This window comes from Mesoplodon densirostris, chromosome 19 (assembly GCF_025265405.1).
Source record: "Mesoplodon densirostris isolate mMesDen1 chromosome 19, mMesDen1 primary haplotype, whole genome shotgun sequence".
NCBI classification, from domain to species: domain Eukaryota; kingdom Metazoa; phylum Chordata; class Mammalia; order Artiodactyla; family Ziphiidae; genus Mesoplodon; species Mesoplodon densirostris.
Genome location: NC_082679.1, coordinates 49038558 through 49064656, shown reverse-complemented (window position 1 = coordinate 49064656; position 26099 = coordinate 49038558). Strand labels below are relative to the sequence as shown.

At 41.7% G+C, this 26099-nt stretch overlaps 1 protein-coding gene and 1 pseudogene across 1 annotated transcript in view; one reads left to right on the top strand and one right to left on the bottom strand.

Annotated features, from left to right (window-relative positions):
• The window catches only part of WWP2 (WW domain containing E3 ubiquitin protein ligase 2), a 150798-nt gene that overhangs the window by 104870 nt on the left and 19829 nt on the right, over window positions 1-26099 (bottom strand). Inside the window, exons 2-4 of the mRNA XM_060083582.1 lie at window positions 17180-17264; window positions 10366-10513; window positions 9903-10024 (exon numbers count right to left, since the gene is read on the bottom strand). Coding sequence (XP_059939565.1) covers window positions 9903-10024; window positions 10366-10513; window positions 17180-17249 — 340 coding nt within the window. The 5' untranslated portion in view covers window positions 17250-17264. The remainder of the gene's footprint in view (window positions 1-9902; window positions 10025-10365; window positions 10514-17179; window positions 17265-26099) is intronic.
• LOC132481003 (5S ribosomal RNA) lies at window positions 15316-15424 on the top strand (annotated as a pseudogene).

Sequence of the window (26099 nt, the reverse complement as noted above, 5' to 3'; positions counted from 1 at the left end):
CATCATCAATAATGAAACAAGCTGAGTTGTGTGCCCCCTGATCTGACACTCTGAGAAGGACGCTTCTGGAATGCTCCTGCCAAAAATGTGTAGTACTCTGAATCCAAACTGAGGAGATTCTACAAAAAGACAGCCTGAACTCTTTAACCATGACAGTGTCATCAAAGACAAAAATAGGCTGAGGAACTAACCCCAGATTTAAGGACAACCAAATGTAATGCACAATCTTGCATGGGATCCTGGAAATCACCTGAAGTGCATTTTTGCAACAATTAGAAAATACGAATTATATAACAATACTGTAAAAATGTTAGATTTCTTGATTCGGTTCATTTATAGTGGTTAGGCAAGAAAATATCCTTCTTAGGAAATACACAGTTAAATATTCAGGGACAAAGATGTATAAGATTTATAATTTAAAATGATTCAGCAAATCACCATACATGCATATACAGACATACAGATGATGTTCAGGCAAATGCATCAAAATATCACCACATGGATGAAGAGTATAGGGGAGTTTTTTGTCCTAGCCTTGTAACTTGTCTCTGAATTTGAAATTATTTTAAAATAAAGAAGTTTGGATTTTTTTTTTAATCTACTTCAAGCCATATTTCCCTCCTTGAAAGCAGGACAATCTGGTAGTGCCAAGGTCTGCAGCGTTGATGAGTCCAACTACCAGAGAGGAGAGCTACAAGAGAAAAGTGGGTCTCAGCTCCTATCTGCTACCAAGCTAGAAAGAAATGAAGATCATCCAGTGGGCAGGTACGGATGAAACATATGCTGGTGACTACTGGGGAATGGGGATTATGTTTGAAAATGCCTCTAATAAAAAGGTTTTTAAAAATCGGTATTCAGGGTACTTCCCTGGTGGCCCAGTGGCTAAGACTCCGTGCTCCCAATGGACGGGGCTGGGGTTCGATCCCTGGTCAGGGAACTAGATCCCACCTGCCACAACTAAGAGTTCACACGCCGCAACTAAAGATTTTGCAGGCAGCAACGAAGATCCCACATGCTGCAACTAAGACCCAGCACAGACAAATAAATAAATAAATAAATAAATTTTAAATTGGTATTCATTCAATTTTTTAAAAAATAAATTTTATTATTATTTTTCTTTTTATTTTTTAAAGCATTGGTTCTTGCTTTGGGGACTTAACATTTTTTTTAAGATTTATTTATTTTTTATTTTTTTATTTTTTTTGTGGTTGGTACGCGGGCCTCTCACTGTTGTGGCCTCTCCCGTTGCGGAGCACAGGCTCCGGACGCTCAGGCTCAGCGGCCATGGCTCACGGGCCCAGCTGCTCCACAGCATGTGGGATCCTCCCGGACCAGGGCACAAACCCATATCCCCTGCAACGGCAGGTGGACTCTCAATCACTGCGCCACCAGGGAAGCCCTTATTTTTATTTTTATTTTATTTTATTTATTTATTCTTTATTTTTTGGCTGCGTCGGGTCTTAGGTGCAGTACACAGGACCTTCATTGCAGCATGCGGGATTTTTTGTGGCAGCTCGCGGGCTTGTCTCTAGTTGTGGCATGTGGGTTTTCTCTCTCTAGTTGTGGTGCATGGCCTCTGTAGTTTGCAGCATGCAGGCCCTCTAGTTGTGGCGTGCAGGCTCAGTAGTTGTGGCACGTGGGCTTAGTTGCCCCACAGCATGTGGGATCTTAGTTCCCCGACCAGAGATCGAAACCCTGTTCCCTGCATTGGAAGGCAGATTCTTTACCACTGGACCACCAGGGAAGTCCCCAAAAAATAAATTAAAAAAAAAAAGCAATAGTCAAACTCAAAAGCTGGCTTCCACACAGAGATGACTAGAACCATCCTTAAGAGCCAAACCAGGACTTTTGGTCAAGTCCTCTGTGCAGCCACAGCCAGGTCAATGTCCCTGCGGAGTCAGACAAGGCTGACCATTACGTAACTGCCGGACTTGAGTAAAACCATCCACTGCAGCATCCCTCGGCCAGGGGGAGGCAGGAAACATCAGCTGGGTCTCCCAGTCAACCTCCAAGTCCACCCAGGGGAAAACAAGGGAGCAAATGAAAGAATGAATTATGTCCCATGGAGCAGAAAAACACCAGGTGGGGCAACCACTACCCATCACTCCCTTTCCCAGGAAAAGTGGTTTCAGGAAGACCCGGCCACACTGAGAGGAGTCACCTCACCTACTGTAACCCACTACCCTATGAAACCGTATTCATACTTAGACACCACTCTGGAAACATTTCCCGTCCAGCAGCTCCCCAAGGAGAGCAGGCTCCAAGACCGTGGTGCTGAAAAATGTCTCATGTTAATAATGGCCTCCCCACTCCACACCCGCAAAGCTTTTGCATTTGTCCAGTCTTAGAACTCTCTCTTGGAACAACCTCAGGGCTGCCTCCCATTTAGGCAAGGAGGTCCCATATCAGGAAACTGGGTCTCTGCTGTCCATCTCTGGGATTTGTATCTCCCAATCTTTGGGAAGGAAAGTATCAGAGGAGACAGAATAATAACTACTATTACTACTACTACTACTATTATAGTACGAACATGTGTCACATACGGTTGTTAGCTCACTTAATCTCAAAACAATATTTTACAGACAAGGAAACAGAAGCACTGAGAAGTTAAGTGTCTGATGTACAAAGCTGGTGGAATCAGGATTCAAACCCCGAGAGTCCGACTCCAGAGTCTACATGTTCTTAACCACTTCTCTACATGACAGATTTGCAATCATCAGAAACAGCCTTGCTCTGTACAGAAGGCTTTAGGAAACACAGCCAGAATGTTATCTATATTGTCATCCTAGATTTGTTTTTCTAAGAAAAAGCAGCCCACTGCCCAAATTTTCCATCGGATTCGGATCTGATGTGCCTCACTACTCAACCCAGCCACACGCTGAAAGTGCTAAGGTTGGCGTCAGCCAGAGCAATAGAAGCTGCAGCCACTGCCACAAGCAACACAGCCCCTGGGAGCCATAGGAAACATCCTCCTGAATCACTCTGGGCTCAAAGAGAAAATCACAAGAGCAATTACAAAAAAGGAGCAGAGCACAGCAACATGCAGGGGGTGGCAAATTGGTTCTGCAGCAGACAGTCTTACGGAAGCTCAACATACACCCACCCTATGAAACAAGTCCCCAAGATAGATAGAGAGAGATAGACACACAGATAGATTTAACAGAAGTGTATGTCTGTGTCCTCCAAAATACATGGATAAGAATGTTCACAGCAGCTTTGCTCATGATGGCTAAAAACTGGAACTAACCCAAATGTCTACCAACAGGAGATGAGACAAATAAATTGTGGTATATTCATACAATAGGATACCATACCCCAGTAAAAAAAACAAACTCTCATTACATGCAAAAGCACAGATGAATTTCACAGATATAATGAAGAGCCAGGCATGAGAAAACATATTGATTTCACGGATACAAAATTCAAGAATAGGCAAAACTAATCAATAGTGATCAATAGTGATAAAACTCAGAACAGCTGTTATCTCAGGGCAGGGCAAGCAAGGGACATGGGGAAATTTCTGGGGTTCTGGGAATGTTCTATCTCTTGATCTGAGTGGTGATTACACAGATGTGAACACATGTAAATATTCATTGAGCTGTCTCACTTAATTAAGATTTGTGCACTTTTCTTTAACAGAAAAAATTTTGAATACTAAGTGGGGTAAAAATCAAAGACATATTTAAAGCAAGAATGTTTTTATTATTAAATAAGACAGGACAAAAATAAATGCACTAAGCTTTCAACTCAAAAAGCTATAAATGAAAAAAAAAGCTATAAATGACTGACTTGAATAAATAAAGCAAAAAGATGAAAAAGGTTAACAAAGTTAAAAATAGAAATTAACATTAGAAAACATGGTATAATTGATAAATAAGTCCAAGTAGTTGTCCTGTAAAAAATAAATTAAAAGCCAAAAGTTAAAACAAAAATGTTTATGCCAGTCAAGAAAAAAAAATGGGGAAAAAACACACAAATACCAACATTTTTAAGTGAGAAAAATTAGAAACATTTAAAAAAATGAGAATGCTATCTCAAATCTTTATAGTAATAATTTGAATATCTCATGAAACAGTTTTCTCAAAAAATATGAATTAACAAAATTGACACAAGATAAATCAGAAAAGCTGAACAAACCAATCATTATGGGGAAAAAACTGAAAAAGTCATCAAAGAATTATTTCAGAGAAAGCTGCCAGACCTAGTTGGTTTTATGGGTGAGCTCTTTCCTGCACTCATGGAACAGATAATTCCCATGTTATAGAGTCTATTCCAGAAGTTGGAAAGCACTTCAATTTACTTTATAAAATTAGCCTAGCCTTGATTCCAAAGCTGACAAAAATAGTACAAAACTACAAACAAATGTCACTTATGAATTAGATGGAAAATCCCCAAATAAAATATGAACATGTAATTCTAAAAAATTTTTCAAGGAATAATCTACCATGAGCAATTAGGTATATTCTAGAAATTCTAAGGTTGTTACTACAAGAAAATTAATATAATACATTGAAAGGAGAAACATCATATAATTATCCCAATGGTTGCTTAAAAGCTACTTGCTGCATGCTGCAACTAAAAGATATCGCATGCCACAACTAAGACCCGATGCAGCCAAATAAATAAATAAATAAATATTTTTAAAAAGATAAAATAAAAACTATTTGCTCAAAATTCAACCCTTATCCTGATTTTTTTAAAAAGACAACAATGATTAGTAAACCAAGAAGACAGGTTACCAACTAATACCCAACCTGACACCTAAAGAAGTCACTGTAAGCTTGGTTATTAGGGGAGAATGCCCACTCCATCACCACTAAAACAGGAAGTTGTATACAAAGCAACTAACAAAGAAGAAGTAAAATTATCTCCTAAGATGATCAAAATTATAGATCTTAGAAACCACATAAACGTCTACCAAGAAAATCCAAAAGAAACTGTTGAAAACCTATACTAAGAATTCAGCAAGTGACTGATTATATAAAAGAAAATACAGAAACTAATAGTCATATACCAACAACACTAAGTTAGAAGACATAATAGAAAAAGATCCCACTGAAAATAATATCAAAGCTTCTTTAAAAACTAAAAGAATCTATCTGAAGATAACTTCAAAATGATTTGAGTGAATTTAGAGACATTCCATGTTCCTGGTATGAAAATTCTCCATAAAGAAACTCTACATATGATAGATTCCAAAAAAATCTCAAGGGATTGGGGGTAGGAGAATAGGAAGAGGGGAGAACCTGACAAAGTAATTTAAAATTCATGTGATGGTGTCATCCATGCAAAGAAAAGAGGCAGGAAGATTTTGAAAACAAGAGAAACTTGAACTGTCAGATATTAAAAACATAACATAATGTTATACTAGCTGAGACAGAGTGATTTGAAAAGGCTGATAAAAAACAACAATGAGGGGCCTCCCTGGTGGCGCAAGTGGTTGAGAGTCCGCCTGCCGATGCAGGGGATACGGGTTCGTGCCCCGGTCTGGGAGGATCCCATGTGCCGCGGAGCGGCTGGGCCCGTGAGCCATGGCCGCTGAGCCTGCGCGTCCGGAGCCTGCGCGTCCGGAGCCTGTGCTCCGCAACGGGGGAGGCCACAACAGTGAGAGGCCCGCATACCACAAAAAAAAAAAAAAAAAAAAAAAAAAAAAAAAAACAAACAATGAATGGGAAGTCCCCAAATAGGCCAAAATATACATATGTTTTAAATATATGCTTAAGGTAGCAACTCAGATCACTGGGGATATAGATAGGTTATTTAATAAGTAGTGCTAAAGTAATCGGTTAACTATTTAGGAAAAATTAAATTAGATCCCTACTCACACTGTACACAAAAATAAATTCATTTGGATGAAGAATTAAATTAAAAAAATGAAATCACAATGAACTAGGGGAAAATAGAGGTGATCATTTACCTGATCTCAGAATAAAGGAAAGCCTTCCAAAACATAAAAGAAAAGGCTGAAAATATAAAAGGTAACAGACTTGACTACAGAAAGTTTAAAACATCTGTATGGAAAAAAGAAAAAAAAAAAGCCTGAAAAATTAAAATGCAAATGAAAAACTGGGAAAACACAAATTACAAGACAAAGAATAACAGCCTTAACATATAAAGAGCTCTCTCAAAATCAAAAGAGAAAAATGCACATTTCAGTGTAAAAATGAGCAAAGGACATTAATAAGGCAATAAACACACTTTTAAAAACATTCAGTCTCCTTGAGTAAATTACAGCTTTAAAAAAGGTGGAGTGGAGGTGGGGGGGACTTCAAAGACATAACCACCAAATGCAATGAGGGGACGTTGCCCAAATCCAGGTTGGGGCAAACCAACTGTAAAACAACACTCTGAGAGAGATGGTGAAATCGAATATGAACTGGGTATTAGGTGATAATGAGGAATTCATGTAAATATTGCCAGGTGTGATAATGGTACAGTAATTATGTAAAACAATCCCTTTTTTAATGAGATGCATGCTGAACAATCTAGGATAAAAGGTTGAAACACCTGTAATTTAACCAAAAAGAAATAAATGAAGCAGGGCTTCCCTGGTGGCGCAGTGGTTGAGAGTCCGCCTGCCGATGCAGGGGACACAGGTTTGTGCCCTGGTCCCGGCGGGGAGAGGCCGCAACGGGAGAGGCCGTAACAGGAGAGGGCACAACAGTGAGAGGCCCGCGTACCGCAAAAAAAAAAAAAAAGAAAGAAATAGATGAAGCAAATCTGACAAAATATTAATTATAAAATACGCTAAAATATATATATATATATTTTATATATATATATATATTTTTTTTGACAAATAAATCCAATAAATGCCAAAGTGCAATAGAAACCAGCCATCTCGGCTACAGCTGATGGAAGGATAAATGGGTAGAACTTTTCTGGAGGGTAATCTGGCAATATGTGTCCAAAACCTTGAAAAATGTTTAAATCCAGCAAGTCTATGTTCAATAATTTAATACACATTTTTAACAATTGGTACAAAGATTTGTAAACTTATAAGTTTATCAAAATAGCATTATTTGTGACTGTGTAATACTGAAAACTACCCAAACGTTCAACCTTAAATTTTCACACGGCCATCTGATAAGACTACTACCAGACAGTCATCAAAAACTGACTTTTGGGGCTTCCCTGGTGGCGCAGTGGTTGAGAGTCCACCTGCCGATGCAGGGGACGCGGGTTCGTGCCCCGGTCCGGGAAGATCCCACATACCGCAGGGCGGCTGGGCCCGTGAGCCATGGCCGCTGAGCCTGCGCGTCCGGAGCCTGTGCTCCGCGACGGGAGAGGCCACAACAGTGAGAGGCCTGTGTACAGCAAAAAAAAAAAAAAAAAAAACTGACTTTTGAGGAACAATTAAATATTTTATGGTACAACAGCTATGGAAAACAGTATGGCGGTTCCTCAAAAAATTAAAATAGAATTACCATGTGATGCAGCTATTCTACTTCTGAATATATATCCAAAAGAATTGAAAGCAGGGACTTGAAGAGATATTTGGACACCCATGTTCACAACAGCACTGTTCACTACAGGCAAAAAGTAGAAGCAACCCAAATGTCCTTGGATGGATTAATGGATCAACAAAATGCGGCATACAATGGAATATTATACGGCATTAAAAAGGTGATTCTGGGGACTTCCCTGGTGGCGCAGTGGTTAAGAATCCGCCTGCCAGTGCAGGGGACACGGGTTTGAGCCCTCGTCCGGGAAGATCACACATGCCGCAGAGCAACTAAGCCCATGCGCCACAACTACTGAGGCTACGCTCTAGAGCCCAAGAGCCACAACTACTGAGCCCACGTGCCACAACTACTGAAGCCCACGCGCCTAGAGCCCATGCTCTGCAACAAGAGAAGCCACCACAATGAGAAGCCCATGCACCGCAACAAAGACCCAATGCAGCCATAAATAAATAAATAAATAGATGGATAGATAGATAGATAGATATTTTTTAAAAGGTGATTCTGGGAATTCCCTGGTGGTCCAGCGGTTAGGACTCCGTGCTTTCCCTGCCGAGGACCCGGGTTCAATCCCTGGTCAGGTAACTAAGATCCCACAAGCCGTGCAGTGTGGCCAAAATAAAATAAAATAAAATTTAAAAAGAAAGAAAAAAAAGGTGATTCTGATATGTACCACGTGAAAGAGGCTTAAGGACATTATGCTGAGTGAAAGAAGCCAGACACAAAAGGGTAAATACTGTATGATGCCACTCATATGCAGTACCTAAGTAAGCAGATTCATAGGGACAGAGAGTTGAATGGTGTGGGTTGAGAGAAGGGAGGGAGTTACTGTTTAATGGGCACAGAGTTTGCGTTTAGCAAGATGAAAAGTCCTGGAGATGGATGGAGGTGATGGTTGCAGAATCCTGTCAATGTACTTAATGCCACTGAACTGTACATTTAAAAATGGTTAAGACGGTAAGTTTTACGTTATGTGTTTTTTTATCACAATTAAAAATAAAGGTATAGTAATACATTTTAAAGAGAAAAATGCATGTTGCAAAATAATAAGTTCATGTATGATCTCAATTTGGTTTCACTGATGTCTTAAATATTAATACACTGCACACAGGGAAAAAAAGCTCAGAAAGGCATATATCAAAATGTTAACAATAATTATCACTAGGTACTGTGCTTCCAGGAGAATTTTATTTTCTTTGTGTGTCTGTGTGCTTTTGTGTGATTCCCAATTTTTCAACAATTACTTTTGTAATTGAAAGCAAAAGTATGCCAACTGGACAAATGAAAAAGGAGAGAAAAGGACACTCATGTCGCTTGCTGATCCTAATGTGAGAATGCCCACAAGTCTATTTCCAAATGATATAGTAAATATAATCCTCCTTGAGAATCAAATTATAAAAGGCAGGCTAGCATTTGGGAAAATAAAGACCGACTCAGAAGACAGAGCAGCGGGGTGTTCCCTGCAGAATTAGAATAGAGGCAGATCCTCATTTCAGACGATTCCCGAGTCCAGAGTGGGTTCAACACATCAATGTGTGCCCGGCAGAAAGGAAAAGACCGGGGGAGCCTCACACACCACTCAAGAGGCCCATCAGAAAGGACAGGCTCAAAAAGGAAAGACTCTTGAATCAAGCAGCACTCTCCCTGGGACTCAGGGCTCCCCACCCTCACATCTCTCTTAAACTAAATCCACGTTCAGAAAATATTTGCTAGACAGCACACATCAAGAAAAGAAGGAGCCTTTCTTTCTGTGGCATTCCCTCGCCACATCTGGTACTGCTCTGAATAGAGGCTTTATGAGGGAGGATCCAGATACCTCAGCCACGGGTTACTCCACTGACCACAAACAGCAATAAACAGATGTGAGGATTTAGGTTTCCGTGCGGCTGAGGCATGCTGAATAATCATGATAGAGCTTCCACTGCATTCCAACAACCAGGAAATGTTTATCGAGCGCCTTCTAAGCACAGGGCACCATTTGTAACACCATTCCACGCAGACAGGCAGGCACACATGTACACACCCACCCACAGACGAAGCTCCTTTGTTGTGTTTGAGGGATCAGACTAGGAAAGTAATGATTTAGGCTGGAGGCATTTGACAGTTTGATTTTACACGTCACACATCAGGATCAGGAAAAGAGGGGCAGAGGGAAAGCATGCATCCCTGAGGAAGGATCAAGGGGGAGACATCAGGGCATCCCACCACTAGGGGCCCTGGGCCAAGGGGCTGAGGTCCGCAGTAGAGGCAGAGAGTAGCTCTCAGCCTTCCTAGAACTCCACGGACCACATGCACGGGGAGTACAGTAACTGCAGCCTCTGGTCCTGGAGGAGACTGCATCAGCAGGTTTATCCACCATGTGAGAGACAGCCACGCCTTCACCTTCTTTTCCCCACCCCCACAAATGAATGACGTCAGGTACCCCTTCCTTGTACATACTTTTGCCCCCATTGTTCTTCAGGACATTGGAGAGGTTGACAGAGGCGGTGCCTAGCAGTTCATTTCTCAAGGTGTGGCAGCTCCAGACCTTCAAATCTAAATGACTCTGGGCCGTGACATTCCTGGAAAACAAATACTTGCTTCGTCATATCCAAGCAGATCAGTCACTCCTGTAACTTAGAAGAAAACAGAGAAACTACACTGCTGACATCTTGAAGGTGGGGGGAACCCCAAAGAGGAAGACACTCACATATACCCTTTCCCCTGCAGAGCTGACCCTGTAACCATCTAGCTAACAATGAACACTCTGTGAGCTCGATGATGTAGAAACACCTGAAGAGAAGGTGCCTCAGGTACCAAAGGCGGAAGGACTAGAGGCTGCTACAGGAAACCTGGATCTCCCACAACCCCTTCCTCTATTCCCCCGGGGGGCTGCATTCGGAGAGAAGGGGTTTTCTCTTACAAAATGATGATCTCGTTCCAGAGAAGCTCGGAGCTCCCAATTCGCTTCCCAGTCTTCTTGGTCTCACTGGGGAGTCCATCCACTGCCACTTCCACAAACGAGTTAATTCGAGGTTGACGACTATGCACCTTGGGCTTTGCTGACACCACTGGACAGGAAAGACAGAAGAAGTCAAGGATGAGTCAGAGGGCTCCCAGCTGCCCCCATGTGGCAGATGTTCTCCCTCTTTTTTGTTGTTTCTTTTAAAAAAGAAATTTTGTCTTTTCCTCATTTAAAAAGACTTCTTTTTTAATGTGAGGATATAAAAAGAGCGTAAGAAAAGAAGCATAAGAAAAAAAAAATCACTCCTAACCCGAAAACACTGGGATAATTATCATTAAGATGTTGGTAAATACAGACTTTCTAGACTTTCATCTTTTATGTCTCCAATTCTTTAAAAATTCCTCTCCCCCCAAAATCCATTTTAAAAAGCTGCAACATAAGCCCATTACAAGCATACACCATAATTTAGTCAACTATTCTTTCATTGTTGAATAGATTGCTTCCAATGTTTGGCTCGGGGAAAATGACCACAAATGTATATAGTATCTGCATGCATTTCTGAGTATTCTTCCAAAGGATATGAACATTTTTTAAAGTTCTTAAACTGCTCAGTTCCTTTCTAAACCCACGTAGACACCTATCAGCACTATAGGAATATATCCATTTCACCAAACACTGCATAGCATGGAGTACTATGTTTTTTTCACCCTTTGCAAATCATGTAGGTAAAAAAAAAAATAGTATAAAGATAATAGTTAAGAGTTAATGAGGGCCTCCCTGGTGGCGCAGTGGTTAAGAGTCCGCCTGCCGATGCAGGGGATACGGGTTCGTGCCCCGGTCTGGGAGGATCCCATATGCCGCGGAGCGGCTGGGCCCGTGAGCCATGGCCGCTGGGCCTGCGCATCCGGAGCCTGTGCTCCGCAACGGGAGAGGCCACAACAGTGAGAGGCCCACATACCGCAAAAAAAAAAAAAAAAAAAAAAAAGGAAAAAAAGAGTTAATGAGCACTTATTACAGATACTGTGCTATGCACACATTATCTAACCAAATCCTTACAATGAGGCAGGAAATACATCATCACTCCATTTCACCCAGGAGGAAACAAGCTTGGGGAAGCTAGGTCAATGCCCCAGGCTACACATCCAGGGAGCTTCGAACCACAATGTGCACCCGGCAGCCTGACTCCACACCATGTTATATGCCATTTCCAGACTTTGCTTATTTGTTCTAATGCTTTTCTTCAATTACTAGCCAGATTGAATAGTTTTTCCATGTACTTGTTAATCATCTGCATTTCCTCTTCTGTTCATTTCGTTCATGTGGCAGCATTTCTGATGTTTACACGGCACCAGCAAGCGAAGGGCTCAGCACCAACTAAGCAAGCATACGCCCAGGGCTGGATGCTAGACAAGCTCCTTTTGTAGCATTTATCAGCCATGGTGGAAACTCCAGATCACAAGGACAAAACCCATCTGGATGGTTTCTACCCTATGCCCCAAATCAGAGCATATAACTGACGTTCCTTACCCATGATGACAAGACTGCCTGAACCTGAGTTCCCATCAAGAGTTAGCAAACCTCTCCCTCCTAGACCCTTCTGAGGGATGACAGTCCTATAAGGGTCCACAACTTGGCAAAGGGCAAAGCCACCTCTGATTGTTTTTTAGCAATACGTGTCTTCTCCAGGACCAAAAGAACACTAGAGAGAAAGTCAAGGAACAACAGCAACAAAAGCTGTCGTAAAGATTAAGAAGCAACAAGGGTTGGTACTAGGAAAAAAGGTTGTAGAGCTGGGAAATGTGGCCCAGAGCGGGAAAATGAAAATACTACACACGTAGACCAAGGTTAAATGAGGCCACCTGGTGGTGTGAGAGCAGCTCTGCAGGCAGACCCTTAAATGTAAAAATAAAGATAAAAAATAGGGACTAGTTATAGAGTCCTACCATTCTGAGCTAGACAGTTCCTTTGAAATCAGCAAGTTCAAACCCTTTATTTAATAGTTGGGCCAACTAAGATCCAGGGAGGTGAGACATATCCAAAACCACGGAGCTAGTCAAAGGCAGTGCTAAGCCTGGAACCAAGCCTCCCAGCTCTCCGGCTGACTCTTTGAACTTTTCCATCAGGTTTCCTTTTTGGTCCTTGTTTTTTTGGTATCTACTTAAAAAAAAATCTTTTTTTTAATATAATTTCAGACTTTTAGAAAAGTTGCAAGACTAATACAAAGAATTCTTATTAACCCTTCACCGGGGATTTCCCTGGTGGTCCAGTGGTAGAGAATCCCCCTTCCAATTCAGGGGATGCGGGTTCAATCCTTGGTCAGGGAAGTAAGATCCCACATGCTGTGGGGCAACTAAGCCCGTGCGCCACAACTACTGAGCCCACGCGCCTCAATTAAAGACAGAAAACCCGCACGACACGACTAGAGAGAAGCCCACGTGCCACAACAAAAGATCCCACATGCCACAAAGAAGACCCAACGCAGCCAAATAAATAAATAAATTGATTGATTGATTGATTTAAAAAAAAACCTTCACCCAAAGTCACCAAATATTAACTTTCTATGCTACTTGCTTTATTACTCTTTTTCTCTCCCTAAATACTTCAGTGTGTCTTTTCTAAGAACTAAGACATTTTCTAACATTACCATAGTATAATTATCAACATTGGGAAATTCAACATTCTTTAATACTATTATCTAAGGTACAGACCTTACTCAAATTTTGCCAATTACCCTATCAATGTCCATTATAGCAAAAGAGAAAAGATTTTTTTCTAGTCCTGGAATCAATCTAAGATCACATGGTGCAGTTAGTAGTTTTTTGTGAAGTTTCCAATTTACATAAAAATTGAAAGAATAAATAATTGCACATTATTTACTAACTGCTATCATTTTGCCACATGTTTTTCTGTCTCTCTCTCAGCATCTATCATCAATATTACCCAGAGAACTTCCACAATAATAAAAATGTTCTACACCAGCGCTGTCCAATACATTGCCATGAGATACATGTGGCTATAAAGCACTTGAAATATGGCTAAAGCACTTGAAATATGGCTTGTGAGACTGAGGACTGGAGCTTTATATTTTATTTAACTTTAATGTAAATAGTTCTATGTGGCTATACTTGCTACCCTATTGGATACCACAGGACCCAGGTATATATACGACATCTGTGTTTAAAAAAAAAGTTAGTTGGAGGTATCATGACAGATCGGCCCTGATTACTTTCAGAATGCAATTCCTAACATAAGGGCATTCTTCCACCTACCACACCACCATTTTTATACCTAAAAAAAAATGTATAGTCACTCCTTCCATCATTTGATACCCATTCCATATTCAAATTTTCCCAGTTGTTCCCAACTTTTTTTTTTAATATTTATTTATTTATTTGGTTGTGCCAGGATTTAGTTGCGGCTCTCCAGCTCTGTAGTTGTGGCACGCGGGCTTCTTAGTTGTGGCATGCCAACTCTTAACTGTGGCATGCATGTGGGATCTAGTTCCCTGACAGGGATTGAATCCATGCCCTCTGCATTGGGGGCACAGAGTCTTAACCACTGCACCACCAGGGAAGTCCCCCAAACATACTTTTATAGCTGTATTTCTCCCAACCCAGGATCCAAATAAGATGAACAAACTGTACACAGTTGCTGACTCCTTAATCTTTTAACATCTAGAATGCACTCCCTTCTTTTTCCATGACAATGATTTTTTTTTTTTTTTCTTTTTGCGGTATGCGGGCCTCTCACTGTTGTGGCCTCTCCCGTTGCGGAGCACAGGCTCCGGATGCGCAGGCCCAGCGGCCATGGCTCACGGGCCCAGCCGCTCCGCGGCATATGGGATCCTCCCAGACCGGGGCACGAACCCGTATCCCCTGCATCGGCAGGCGGACTCTCAACCACTGCGCCACCAGGGAGGCCCAATGACAATGATTTTTAAAGACTTCCTTCCACCAGCTGTCTTATAGAATGCTAAATCCTGCATTTTTCTGATTGTTTCCTCATGGTTAGATTTACAGTGAACATTTTTGTCAAGAATACTAACTACACAGGTTAGGTTGTATACTTCTCACTGTACACACCAGGCCATCCTCCTATTGGGGATACTAATTTTGATCCCATGGTTAATGTGGGGTTTTCCAGGTCACTCCACTGTAAAGATACATTTTCCCCTCAGTAATTTATAATTAATAAGTGGGGTGATATTTTCAATGTTTCTTGTTCCTAAAAGACAAGCCAGGGCTTCCCTGGTGGTGCAGTGGTTGAGAGTCCGCCTGCTGATGCACGGGACACGGGTTCATGCCCCGGTCCGGGAGCATCCCACATGCCGCAGAGCGGCCAGGCCCATGAGCCATGGCCGCTGAGCCTGCGCGTCCGGAGCCTGTGCTCCACAACGGGAGAGGCCACAACAGTGAGAGGCCCGCGTACCACAAAAAAAAAAAAAAAAGAAGTCAGAGAGTGTTCCTAAATAACATGGTCCCAAAACAGCGACCTCAGGATATCACCAGTTTCCATGGGCAGGCTTCTGTTCTGACCCAGCCCTGCTAATTATTAGATAGGCAGTAAAGGCTGTAGTCTCAAGTTCAAAACCCTACCAGTTCATTCTAATCCTTCTCCCTTCTCAAAAGGGCTGGAGCAGCCATGAGACACCAAGAGAAGTATTTAAAATGTATGAAGACTATAAAAAAAATCAATAACTCCATAAGAAACAGGCACAGAATAGACACAGGCAACCCACAGAAAAGGAAATACAGATTTACTTAAACATATGATAAGACAATAAACATCACTTATCATTTAATGAGAAGTAAAACTATGCTGAGAACACAATTTTTTTTTAACCAACCAGACTAGCAAAGATAAAAAAAAAAAAAATCTGACAACATATCATGTTGGTAAAGGTGTGGGGACTACAGCCATACCACCCTGAATGCCCCTGAACTCGGAAGCTAAGCAGGGTTGGGCCTGGGTAGTACTTGGATGGGAGACCGCTTGGCAATACCAGGTGCTGTAGGCTTAAAAAAAAAAAAAAGATGATGTGGGGAAAGAAGCAGTCATTGATAACAACAGGTTCCCTCCAGGCGAGGGAACTGGGGAGCTGGAGCAACGGAAACAACTGTAAACTATGTGAGTGCATTAAATAAATGAATAACATTTCCATTTTTAAAACAATAATTTAAAAATTTGGACCAAAGATACAATTTTGCCTCCCAATGATCACGTTGAGAGGCCCGAGCCCTGGTACTGAATGCCACTCCTCTCTCCCCGAGCATCTTGTGGTCCTGTGACTCCTCCTCCTAAAGCTACTGGAGCAGCAGGCTTTCATCCGTGTGATATGTGGTATTTACTGAGGCCTCACTATGTGTCAGGCACTGTTCTAGGCTTTGGGGCATCCACAGTAACCAAAACAGACAAAAACCCCTGTTCTCGTGGGGCTTACATTCTATGGAAAGAGACAATGAATAAATGAAATAGATTCCAATAGGTCAAACATTAAATAGTGACAGGGGCTGAGAAGAAAAAGATAAAGTGGTGAAGGGGAGAGACATGAGGGAATCAGGGTAGGGAGCCTTTAGATGGGGGAATCAGGGAAGGGCTTGTTGAAAGAGTGACTTTGGGGTAAAAACCTGCAGACCAGGTAGATAACTCAGTCAAAAGAGCATTTCATTCAGCAGGAACAGCAAGTGCAAAGGCCCAGGGGTGGGAGTGTACCTGGTAGAGGCAATGAACAGCAAGCGAGGTCCATGTGGACCTGTGCATCTAGCCAGAGAGGAGTAAACGTGGAAAGGGAAATGAGAAAAGGAAGGGGTCGTATCACGTGGGATCTTCAGCTTGTACATGGAGTGAGATAGACAGTCCTTGATGTGTTTGAGCAGAGAAGTAACAGGAGCTGGCTTACACTGTAACAAGATCACTGGCTGCTGTGTGATAAACAGAATGAAGCGGGGCAAAGGGAAGAAGTAGGAAGCCAGGTTAGGAGGCTACCGCCTTAATCTAGGGCAGAGGTGGTGCCAGCTGGTGGGTCAGCAGGGGTGGTGAGAAGTGGCTGAACGCTGTCCACATTTTGAATGTAGACACAACCAGATCTGCTGAATACAGGATATTGAGGAAAAGAAAAAACAAATCAGGTCAGTTCCAGGCATGTCACATTTTAGACGTTTACTAAGTCCTCAAGTGGAGATGCCAAGTGGGCTATTGGATATACAAACCTGGAGTTCAGAAAGAAGGCCAGGCTGGAAGATACAAATGTGGCAGTGATCCTACTATTGGAGGCATTTAAAGTGAGAATGTTCGGATGAGCTCACCAAGGGAATGAGCGTAGATAGAAAAGAGCCCTGGGGAAGGGAGGATTCTCCATTTTATATAATTCTTTCCAAAAGTTCTTTTTTTTCCCCCTCCTCTTCAAAAACTCCAGCTATGGGCTTCCCTGGTGGCGCAGTGGTTGAGAGTCCGTCTGCCGATGCAGGGGACACGGGTTCGTGCCCCAGTCCGGGGAAATCCCACATGCCGCGGAGCGACTGGGCCCGTGAGCCATGGCCGCTGAGCCTGCGCGTCCGGAGCCTGCGCTCCACAACGGGAGAGGCCACAACAGTGAGAGGCCCGTGTACCGCAAAAAAAAAAAAAAAAAAAAAAAAAAAAAACTCCAGCTATAATATGACAACCCTATAAGAATGAATAGTTACACTCGTAAGCCAAAGTGTGGTATAATTCCACCTCTTTCCCAAAGATGGGGCTGGACCTGAAATGACAAACTTCATACAGTGCCACTCACCTTTCAGAATAAGCTGAGACTTCTCAAAAGGCAGGGCCACCCCTGCCCGGCTGGAGCTGGCAGATGCCATGTCATCACCAGGAAACTGAAAGACAAACAAAGCAGCAGGTTTAGAGGATATCTGATAAGAGACTGAGGAACTGAACCCAATTTTAGTATCTAAGTTTAAAGAGATAGAAGCAAGAAAATATAAACATCCAGGACTTCAGTGGTGGTGCAGTGGTTAGGAATCCACCTGCCAAAGCAGGGGACACGGGTTGAAGCCCTTGTCCGGGAAGATCCCACATGCCACAGAGCAACTAATAAGCCCGTGTGCCACAACTGCTGAGCCCGTGTGCCACAACTACTGAAGCCCGCACGCCTAGAGCCCGTGCTCCTCAACAAGAGAAGCCACCGCGATGAGAAGCACATGCACAGCAACAAAGAGTAGCCCCCTTCACCGCAACTAGAGAAAGCCCACGCACAGCAACAAAGACCCAACACAGCCAAAAATAAATAAATAAATAAATAAAATTATTTTTTTAAAAAAGAAAATATAAACATCTAAGCAACTGCAGCCATGCTGCTTCAGGCAGAGTGGTGTCTATCTCATAATGACTACTGAATCTGGGTAGGACTTGGATGGGCTAAGAAGGATGCAGCACTGCTACATCAACCTCTTAAGGAGGGAGAGCCTAAAATAATATCTCCAAAAAGAAAGTCACAGTTCAACATTTTTTTAAAAAGTAGGGACCTTCCCGGCAGTCCAATGGTTAAGACTCTGAACTTCCACTGCAGGGGGCACGGGTTCAATCCCTGGTCAGGGAACTAAGATCCCAAATGCCTCACGGTGTGGCCAAAAAATAAATAAATAAAAATTTTAAACATTAAAAAAATTTTCTAAAGTAATATTAAACCAATTTTTTAAATGGACAGAAGATTTTAATAAAAGTTTCTCCAAGAAGATATACCAGTAAATGTGCTTATTGGCCAAGGAAATGACAGACCAGGATTCAATCTACATTTTCTGATTCCAAAGCCCAACATTCATCCAGTTGACTACTCTGCTATCACCTGGATGTGCACACAGACCTGTCCAACAAAGCACATGAAATAATTTTTGATGGACCTCATTAGCCATAAGGCATCCCCGTCACTCCATCTTGGCTAGAAGCAAAAGTCTATCTTGCATTTTGAGTGGATCTTTTACTCATACATAATTGTGTAACATCGTCATTTGTCATTTGGAAAATATTTGGTTCACTGAGTTCTATAGATATTCCAAATGTTGACACATTTCATTATACCCTATCCAAAATATCACATTTGTGAATGTCACCACTGATCTCATCAGACAAGTTTTTGAGTATTGGGAAGTTGTCAAGCTCTTTGTGGTAGATGGAAGTGTTCCAAAATTCTAATTTTCACTTAAAAACTCATATTCTATCATTGGCAACAAGCACTGTCAGTTGTTTTCCTTGAAGTGACAGGCTTACTTCATTCATCTTCAGGAAAATGTCTGCGAAACACCCAAATCTATTAATGCTACTTTATCTGTTGATTTTTTTTAAGTAAAAATGGTATTTCATGAAAAAAGCAACTATGTAATACAGCTTTTAATTCAGTCATACAAGTGCTTTTTCTCAACACAACAATTATACTTCAGTATGCAGGAGAAGTGCTTTAGGCGTATTTCCCATTTTCATCACATAGAATATTAAAAAGACATGCATGTACATGAGTAAAGACAATACAATTGGTAATTTTTACTGCTTCATCAAGCACATTCTTAAGTGAAACTGGCTTTCTTTCCTTTTTACTGAGCGGGCCATGAGGAACACAATGACAGCAGCCCAGGCCAGTGGTAGTGCCCTGATTCGTACTATGGCACCAACAGTTTCACTGACCTTTGCTTTTGCACCATGAGTGCATGTGTCACAGTGAAAAAGGCAAAGTTATCAAGAAAACAGTTTTGATCCTGCAAAACCCTAAAACTCTCGAGGGGCCACCAGGGGCCTGAGGACCATACCTGAGAACAGCTGCTATAAAAACACTATGAAACTCCTATTCTATTCAACATCATTTATACCTTCTTTCATTCTATTTGTATCTGATCTCTCTCCTAACTCCCTATTCTGAAGAGCTGTTCAGACTTAACATGTGGTTATGAATGTACCATATTCCTCTAAGAATGGAAGCCATTTGTATGAGAATTAAATGCAGCTACTGCTAAGTCACATTGACTTTGACATTTTCCACAACTGAAGTCAAAGAATTCTAGGCTTCGAGATTTAGCCAAAACAAAACAAAACAAAACCATTTGCCTTATTTATAAGATTTCCAGCCCCAAAAAATTTTAAGGGACCAGTTTTTTTCTGGACTAGTCTGTAACAGGCATTTTACTTACACATAAAGTAGCAGTGGAAACTTCGGTAATGTTGTGGGTAACATATAGGAATACAGTACTACAACTATTCTTATCAAGACTTCTAGAGACCAGACCTCCATGGTATTAAATCCAAGAGTGAATTCTCAATCCTTGTCTTAGATGACCTATTGGCAGCACCTGACACAATGGGTAGATGACTCTTTCTTCCTTGAAATGCTTTCTCCTCTTGGCTTCCAGGATACCACACCTGCCTGATTCTCTTCCTGCCTCTCAGGCTGCTTTTCCTCAGCCTCCTTTGTTTGCTCCTTCTCTGCTCCCAAACCTCTAACCACCTGAGTGTCCCATAGCTCAGGCCTTGCACGTCTCCCCTTGGTTATCTCAACCCGTCTCATGGCTTTAAATACCATCTATTTGGGGACAATCCCAAATGGGTGTGTCCAGTACGAACCTCACCCTTGAACCTCAGGTCCTCTTTGCGCGCTGACAATACTGAGCTGCTGATACTCGCCCTCAGTCCTGTTCCGCATCTCAGTTAATGACAACTCCCTCCATCCAGTGGCTCAGGCCAAAATTCTGGGGCTCATTCGTGCTTCCCCTTTCCCTCTCACACCCCACATTCAACCCATCAATAAATCCTATTGATTCCACCTTTAAAATACTTCCAAGCTCAAACATTTCTCTCCATCTCCACTGTCACTGCCTTGCTCCAAACACCATCACCTCTTAGCTGGGTTCCTGCTTCTGTCCTCTGCCCCCTTCAATCGAATTTCTACGTTCAGCAAGAGTCCTGTCTTTTAATATGTAATCAGATCATATCACTGTGCTATTCAAAAGCTGGAAGCTATCCAGTGGCTTCCCATCTACCTCAAAGTCCTTGTAATGACCTTGGAGGGTCGGCGTGACACACTACCACACACCTCTCTGACCTTGCCTCCCATTTCTTTCCCCTCTCCCTACCTTCCCCATGGGCCTCCTCGCTGTCGCTTGAACATGCCAGCCATGTTCCCCCATCAGACTTCTGCCCCTCTGTCTAGAAAGCTCTTTTCCCAATTGTCCACATATACAGCTTATTCCTTCACTGCCTTGAGGCATTAACTCAAATCTTGCTTTCTTAAGGGGCCTTCCCTGGCCACCCTGTCAACCCCACCTCTCCACACACACTGTACCCATCCTTCCCTAGTTTACCTTTCTGCCTTAGCATTTATCACTGACACGGTTCATAGTGTATTGATTTCTTGTATTTATTGTCTCCCTCCTCTAGAACGTAAGCTCCATGAGGGCTGAGATGTGTGTCCCCCTCTTAGTCCTGTAGCCTACTATCTGGAATAGTGCCTGGCTCCTAGTAAGAACTCCATATTTATTGAATGAATGAAGAGGAGCATCAACTTTCTGAAATTCAAAAGGATAATGTTTTTTTTTGTTTTGTTTTGTTTGTTTTTTTTGCGGTACGCGGGTCTCTCACTGTTGTGGCCTCTCCCGTTGCGGAGCACAGGCTCCAGACATGCAGGCTCAGTGGCCATGGCTCACGGGCCCAGCTCCGCGGCATGTGGGATCTTCCCAGACCGGGGCATGAACCCGTGTCCCCTGCATCGGCAGGCGGACTCTCAACCACTGCGCCACCTGGGAAGCCCAAGGATAATGTTTTGACTCTCTTAAAGTTTTTCTGGTAAAGCAATAAACATATCAACTCTTTTACCCATCAGATTAGCAAGAGATCAGAAGTCTGACAATAGTGTTGCTGAGAAGCCTCACAGGCTTCTGGAAGCAGTGCAAGTTAGATGGTACCTGGTAACCTCCGACAGAGTTAAAGATGCATATATTGTAGTTCCCAGGATTCCACTCCTAGATATTTGCCAGGGGAAAATCTTCCAACAAATGCAGAAGAAACCATGTTCAAAATGTTCATCGTGGCAATGTTTATAACAGCAAAAATTTATAAATAACCTAAATGTCCATCAATGAGGGAATGAATAAATTGTGAAATAGTCATAAAATGGGATGCTATATAGTTCTTGAAATGTATGAATTCAACCTATATGTACAAACCCCAAACCATAATACTAGAACTAAAAAAAAAAAAAAAAAAGCAAGTGATAGCCTAAGTGTAAGGCAATGTCACTGGTATACACTTGAACCTTCACAAAACAATTGTATCTACTGTTGTGGACACACATAAATGGTATGAAAGTATAGAAGCATGGATGGGAAGGAACCACACCAAGTTCAGGAGAGAAGTTACCTCTGGGGTAGCGGAAGAGGGAGCAGGGGGACTGGAGTGAACAGAGAGACCAAGGGAACTTCGACTGTATCTGCAACATTTCATGTTTTAAAGGAAGAAGTTCTGAAGCAAATATGGCAAAATGCTACTATTCATTAAATCCAGATGGTGGTTTTTATGACTGTTTGTTATCTTATTCTCTGAACCACTTCATATGTTTGATCTTTTTCATAATTTAACAATAATTTTAAAGGGGATAATAAGATGATATCTTGAGTAATGAAGGAAAGATTAATGATTGTAAATTAAGCCTTGGGGCTTTTAGTAACAGAGGTTAAAGCACTAAAAGCTGGAAATCCATTATTTATAGACTTTAAAAAGAAAACAATTTAAAAATCTTTACATCTACTGGGACTCGTTCTAAGGGTAGTAGCAACTCAACTAAGGGTAGTTTTTAAACTAGCTTGTTCTCCCTGAGCTTTAGCTGTTTTTAGCCTTTGCTCTGAACTAGAGAGAATTCTGGAGAATGAAACACAAAGCCCTCACATGGCCTGTTACATGGGAGAAAGACCAAACCTTTCGATCTATACTTCGTGGCTCCAAAACAAAATCAATCAGATAAATTCCGAAGGCGGCTCAGAACAAAACCAACAAGGAAAGCAGTAGAAATAGAGTAGATAAGACTACCATGTTTTCTTCCTCCCATGTCTTTCATAATTACAGGCCACTGTTTAATAACAATAGCCCATGTTATTTATGCACAGCTTTGTCTCCAGATCCATTAGCAAGATACCACCCTGACACTACAAGGTAGGTATCTTTTCTTTTCTTTTTTCTAAATACTTTTATTTATTTTATTTATTTATTTTTTGGGCTACGTTGGGTCTACGTTGTTGCGCACGGGCTTTCTCTAGTTGCGGCGAGCGGGGGCTACTCTTTCATTGCGGTGCATGGGCTTCTCATTGTGGTGTCTTCTCTTGTTGCAGAGCACGGACTCTAGGCGTACAGGCTTCAGTAGTTGTGGCCCGCGGGCTCAGTAGTTGTGGCTCGCAGGCTCTAGAGTGCAGGCTCAGTAGTTGTGGGGCACGGGCTTAGCTGCTCCATGGCATGTGGAACCTTCCCAGACCAGGGCTCAAACCCGTGTCCCCTGCATTGGCAGGCGGATTCTTAACGACTGCGCCACCAGGGAAGTCCAGCAGGCGGATTCTTTTTTTTTTTTTTTTTTTTTTTTAGGTGAAATTCAGTTTAATATACAGACTATCCTTCCCACACAGGAGCCCAATGGCAACATTACAAACATATTTACATATTATGTACAACTTGGTCGGGATTTTTCTTTTTTTTTTTAATTTTTTGCTTTATAACAAATTTAATCAGTTATACATATACATATGTTCCCATATCCCCTCCCTTTTGCGTCTCCCTCCCACCCTCCCTATCCCACCCCTCCAGGTGGTCACAAAGCACCGAGCTGATCTCCCTGTGCTATGCGGCTGCTTCCCACTAGCTATCTACCTTACGTTTGGTAGTGTATATATGTCCATGCCACTCTTTCACTTTGTCACAGCTTACCCTTCCCCCTCCCCATATCCTCAAGTCCATTCTCTAGTAGGTCTGTGTCTTTATTCCTGTCTTACCCCTAGGTTCTTCATGACATTTTTTTTTCTTAAATTCCATATATATGTGTCAGCATACAGTATTTGTCTTTCTCTTTCTGACTTACTTCACTCTGTATGACAGACTCTAGGTCCATCCACCTCATTACAAATAGCTCAATTTCATTTCTTTTTATGGCTGAGTAATATTCCATTGTATATATGTGCCACATCTTCTTTACCCATTCATCCGATGATGGACACTTAGGTTGTTTCCATCTCCGGGCTATTGTAAATAGGGCTGCTATGAACATTTTGGTACATGTCTCTTTTTGAATTATGGTTTTCTCAGGGTATATGCCCAGTAGTGGGATTGCTGGGTCATATGGTAGTTCTATTTGTAGTTTTTTAAGGAACCTCCATGCCGTTCTCCATAGTGGCTGTACCAATTCACATTCCCACCAGCAGTGCAAGAGTGTTCCTTTTTTTCCACACCCTCTCCAGCATTTATTGTTTCTAGATTTTTTGATGATGGCCATTCTGACTGGTGTGAGATGATATCTCATTGTAGTTTTGATTTGCATTTCTCTAATGAGCAAAGATGTTGAGCATCCTTTCATGTGTTTGTTGGCAGTCTGTATATCTTCTGTGGAGAAATGTCTATTTAGGTCTTCTGCCCATTTTTGGATTGGGTTGTTTGTTTTTTTGTTATTGAGCTGCATGAGCTGCTTATAAATTTTGGAGATTAATCCTTTGTCAGTTGCTTCATTGGCAAATATTTTCTCCCATTCTGAGGGTTGTCTTTTGGTCTTGTTTATGGTTTCCTTTGCTGTGCAAAAGCTTTGAAGTTTCATTAGGTCCCATGTGTTTATTTTTGTCTTTATTTCCATTTCTCTAGGAGGTGGGTCAAAAAGGATCTTGCTGTGATTTATGTCATAGAGTGTTCTGCCTATGTTTTCCTCTAAGAGTTTGATAGTGTCTGGCCTTACATTTAGGTCTTTAATCCATTTTGAGCTTATTTTTGTGTATGGTGTTAGGGAGTGATCTAATCTCATACTTTTACATGTCCCTGTCCAGTTTTCCCAGCACCACTTATTGAAGAGACTGTCCTTTCTCCACTGTACATTCCTGCCTCCTTTATCAAAGATAAGGTGACCATATGTCCGTGGGTTTATCTCTGGGCTTTCTATCCTGTTCCATTGATCTATCTTTCTGTTTTTGTGCCAGTACCATACTGCCTTGATTACTGTAGCTTTGTAGTATAGTCTGAAGTCAGGGAGCCTGATTCCTCCAGCTCCATTTTTCGTTCTCAAGATTGCTTTGGCTATTCGGGGTCTTTTGTGTTTCCATACAAATTGCGAAATTTTTTGCTCTAGTTCTGTGAAAAATGCCAGTGGTAGTTTGATAGGGATTGCATTGAATCTGTAGATTGCTTTGGGTAGTAGAGTCATTTTCACAATGTTGATTCTTCCAATCCAAGAACATGGTACATCTCTCCATCTATTTGTATCATCTTTAATTTCTTTCATCAGTGTCTTATAATTTTCTGCATACAGGTCTTTTGTCTCCTTAGGTAGGTTTATTCCTAGATATTTTATTCTTTTTGTTGCAATGGTAAATGGGAGTGTTTCCTTGATTTCACTTTCAGATTTTTCATCATTAGTATATAGGAATGCCAGAGATTTCTGTGCATTAATTTTGTATCCTGCAACTTTACCAAATTCATTGATTAGCTCTATTAGTTTTCTGGTAGCATCTTTAGGATTCTCTATGTATAGTATCATGTCATCTGCAAACAGTGACAGCTTTACTTCTTCTTTTCCGATTTGGATTCCTTTTATTTCCTTTTCTTCTCTGATTGCTGTGGCTAAAACTTCCAAAACTATGTTGAATAAGAGTGGTGAGAGTGGGCAACCTTGTCTTGTTCCTGATCTTAGTGGAAATGGTTTCAGTTTTTCACCATTGAGGACGATGCTGGCTGTGGGTTTGTCATATATGGCCTTTATTATGTTGAGGAAAGTTCCCTCTATGCCTACTTTCTGCAGGGTTTTTATCATAAATGGGTGTTGAATTTTGTCGAAAGCTTTCTCTGCATCTATTGAGATGATCATATGGTTTTTCTCCTTCAATTTGTTAATATGGTGTATCACGTTGATTGATTTGCGTATATTGAAGAATCCTTGCATTCCTGGGATAAACCCCACTTGATCATGGTGTATGATCCTTTTAATGTGCTGTTGGATTCTGTTTGCTAGTATTTTGTTGAGGATTTTTGCATCTATGTTCATCAGTGATATTGGCCTGTAGTTTTCTTTCTTTGTGACATCCTTGTCTGGTTTTGGTATCAAGGTGATGGTGGCCTCGTAGAATGAGTTTGGGAGTGTTCCTCCCTCCAGCAGGCGGATTCTTAACCACTGTGCCACCAGGGAAGCCCCAAGGTAGGCATCTTGAATTGAACCTTTGCAATCCATGTATAAAGACAAATAACCATTACTGTTGAAGGGAAAGTACCCCAAAGTACCTACAATTTCTGTCTCAGGGCCCCATATTGGACAGGGTTCCCAATGGGCATGAGGTCCAAACTCCTACTAGCCACTTTAGGAAGCTTATGAAACCTGAGACCCAAATTTTACTCTACACCTGTCTCAGCAACACAAATAGATGACTCTGTACATGCACTCAAGTAATTTTTTCCCCTGCTAATAGTGATGAGAAGTGTTTGCATTCAAATCACTTCCA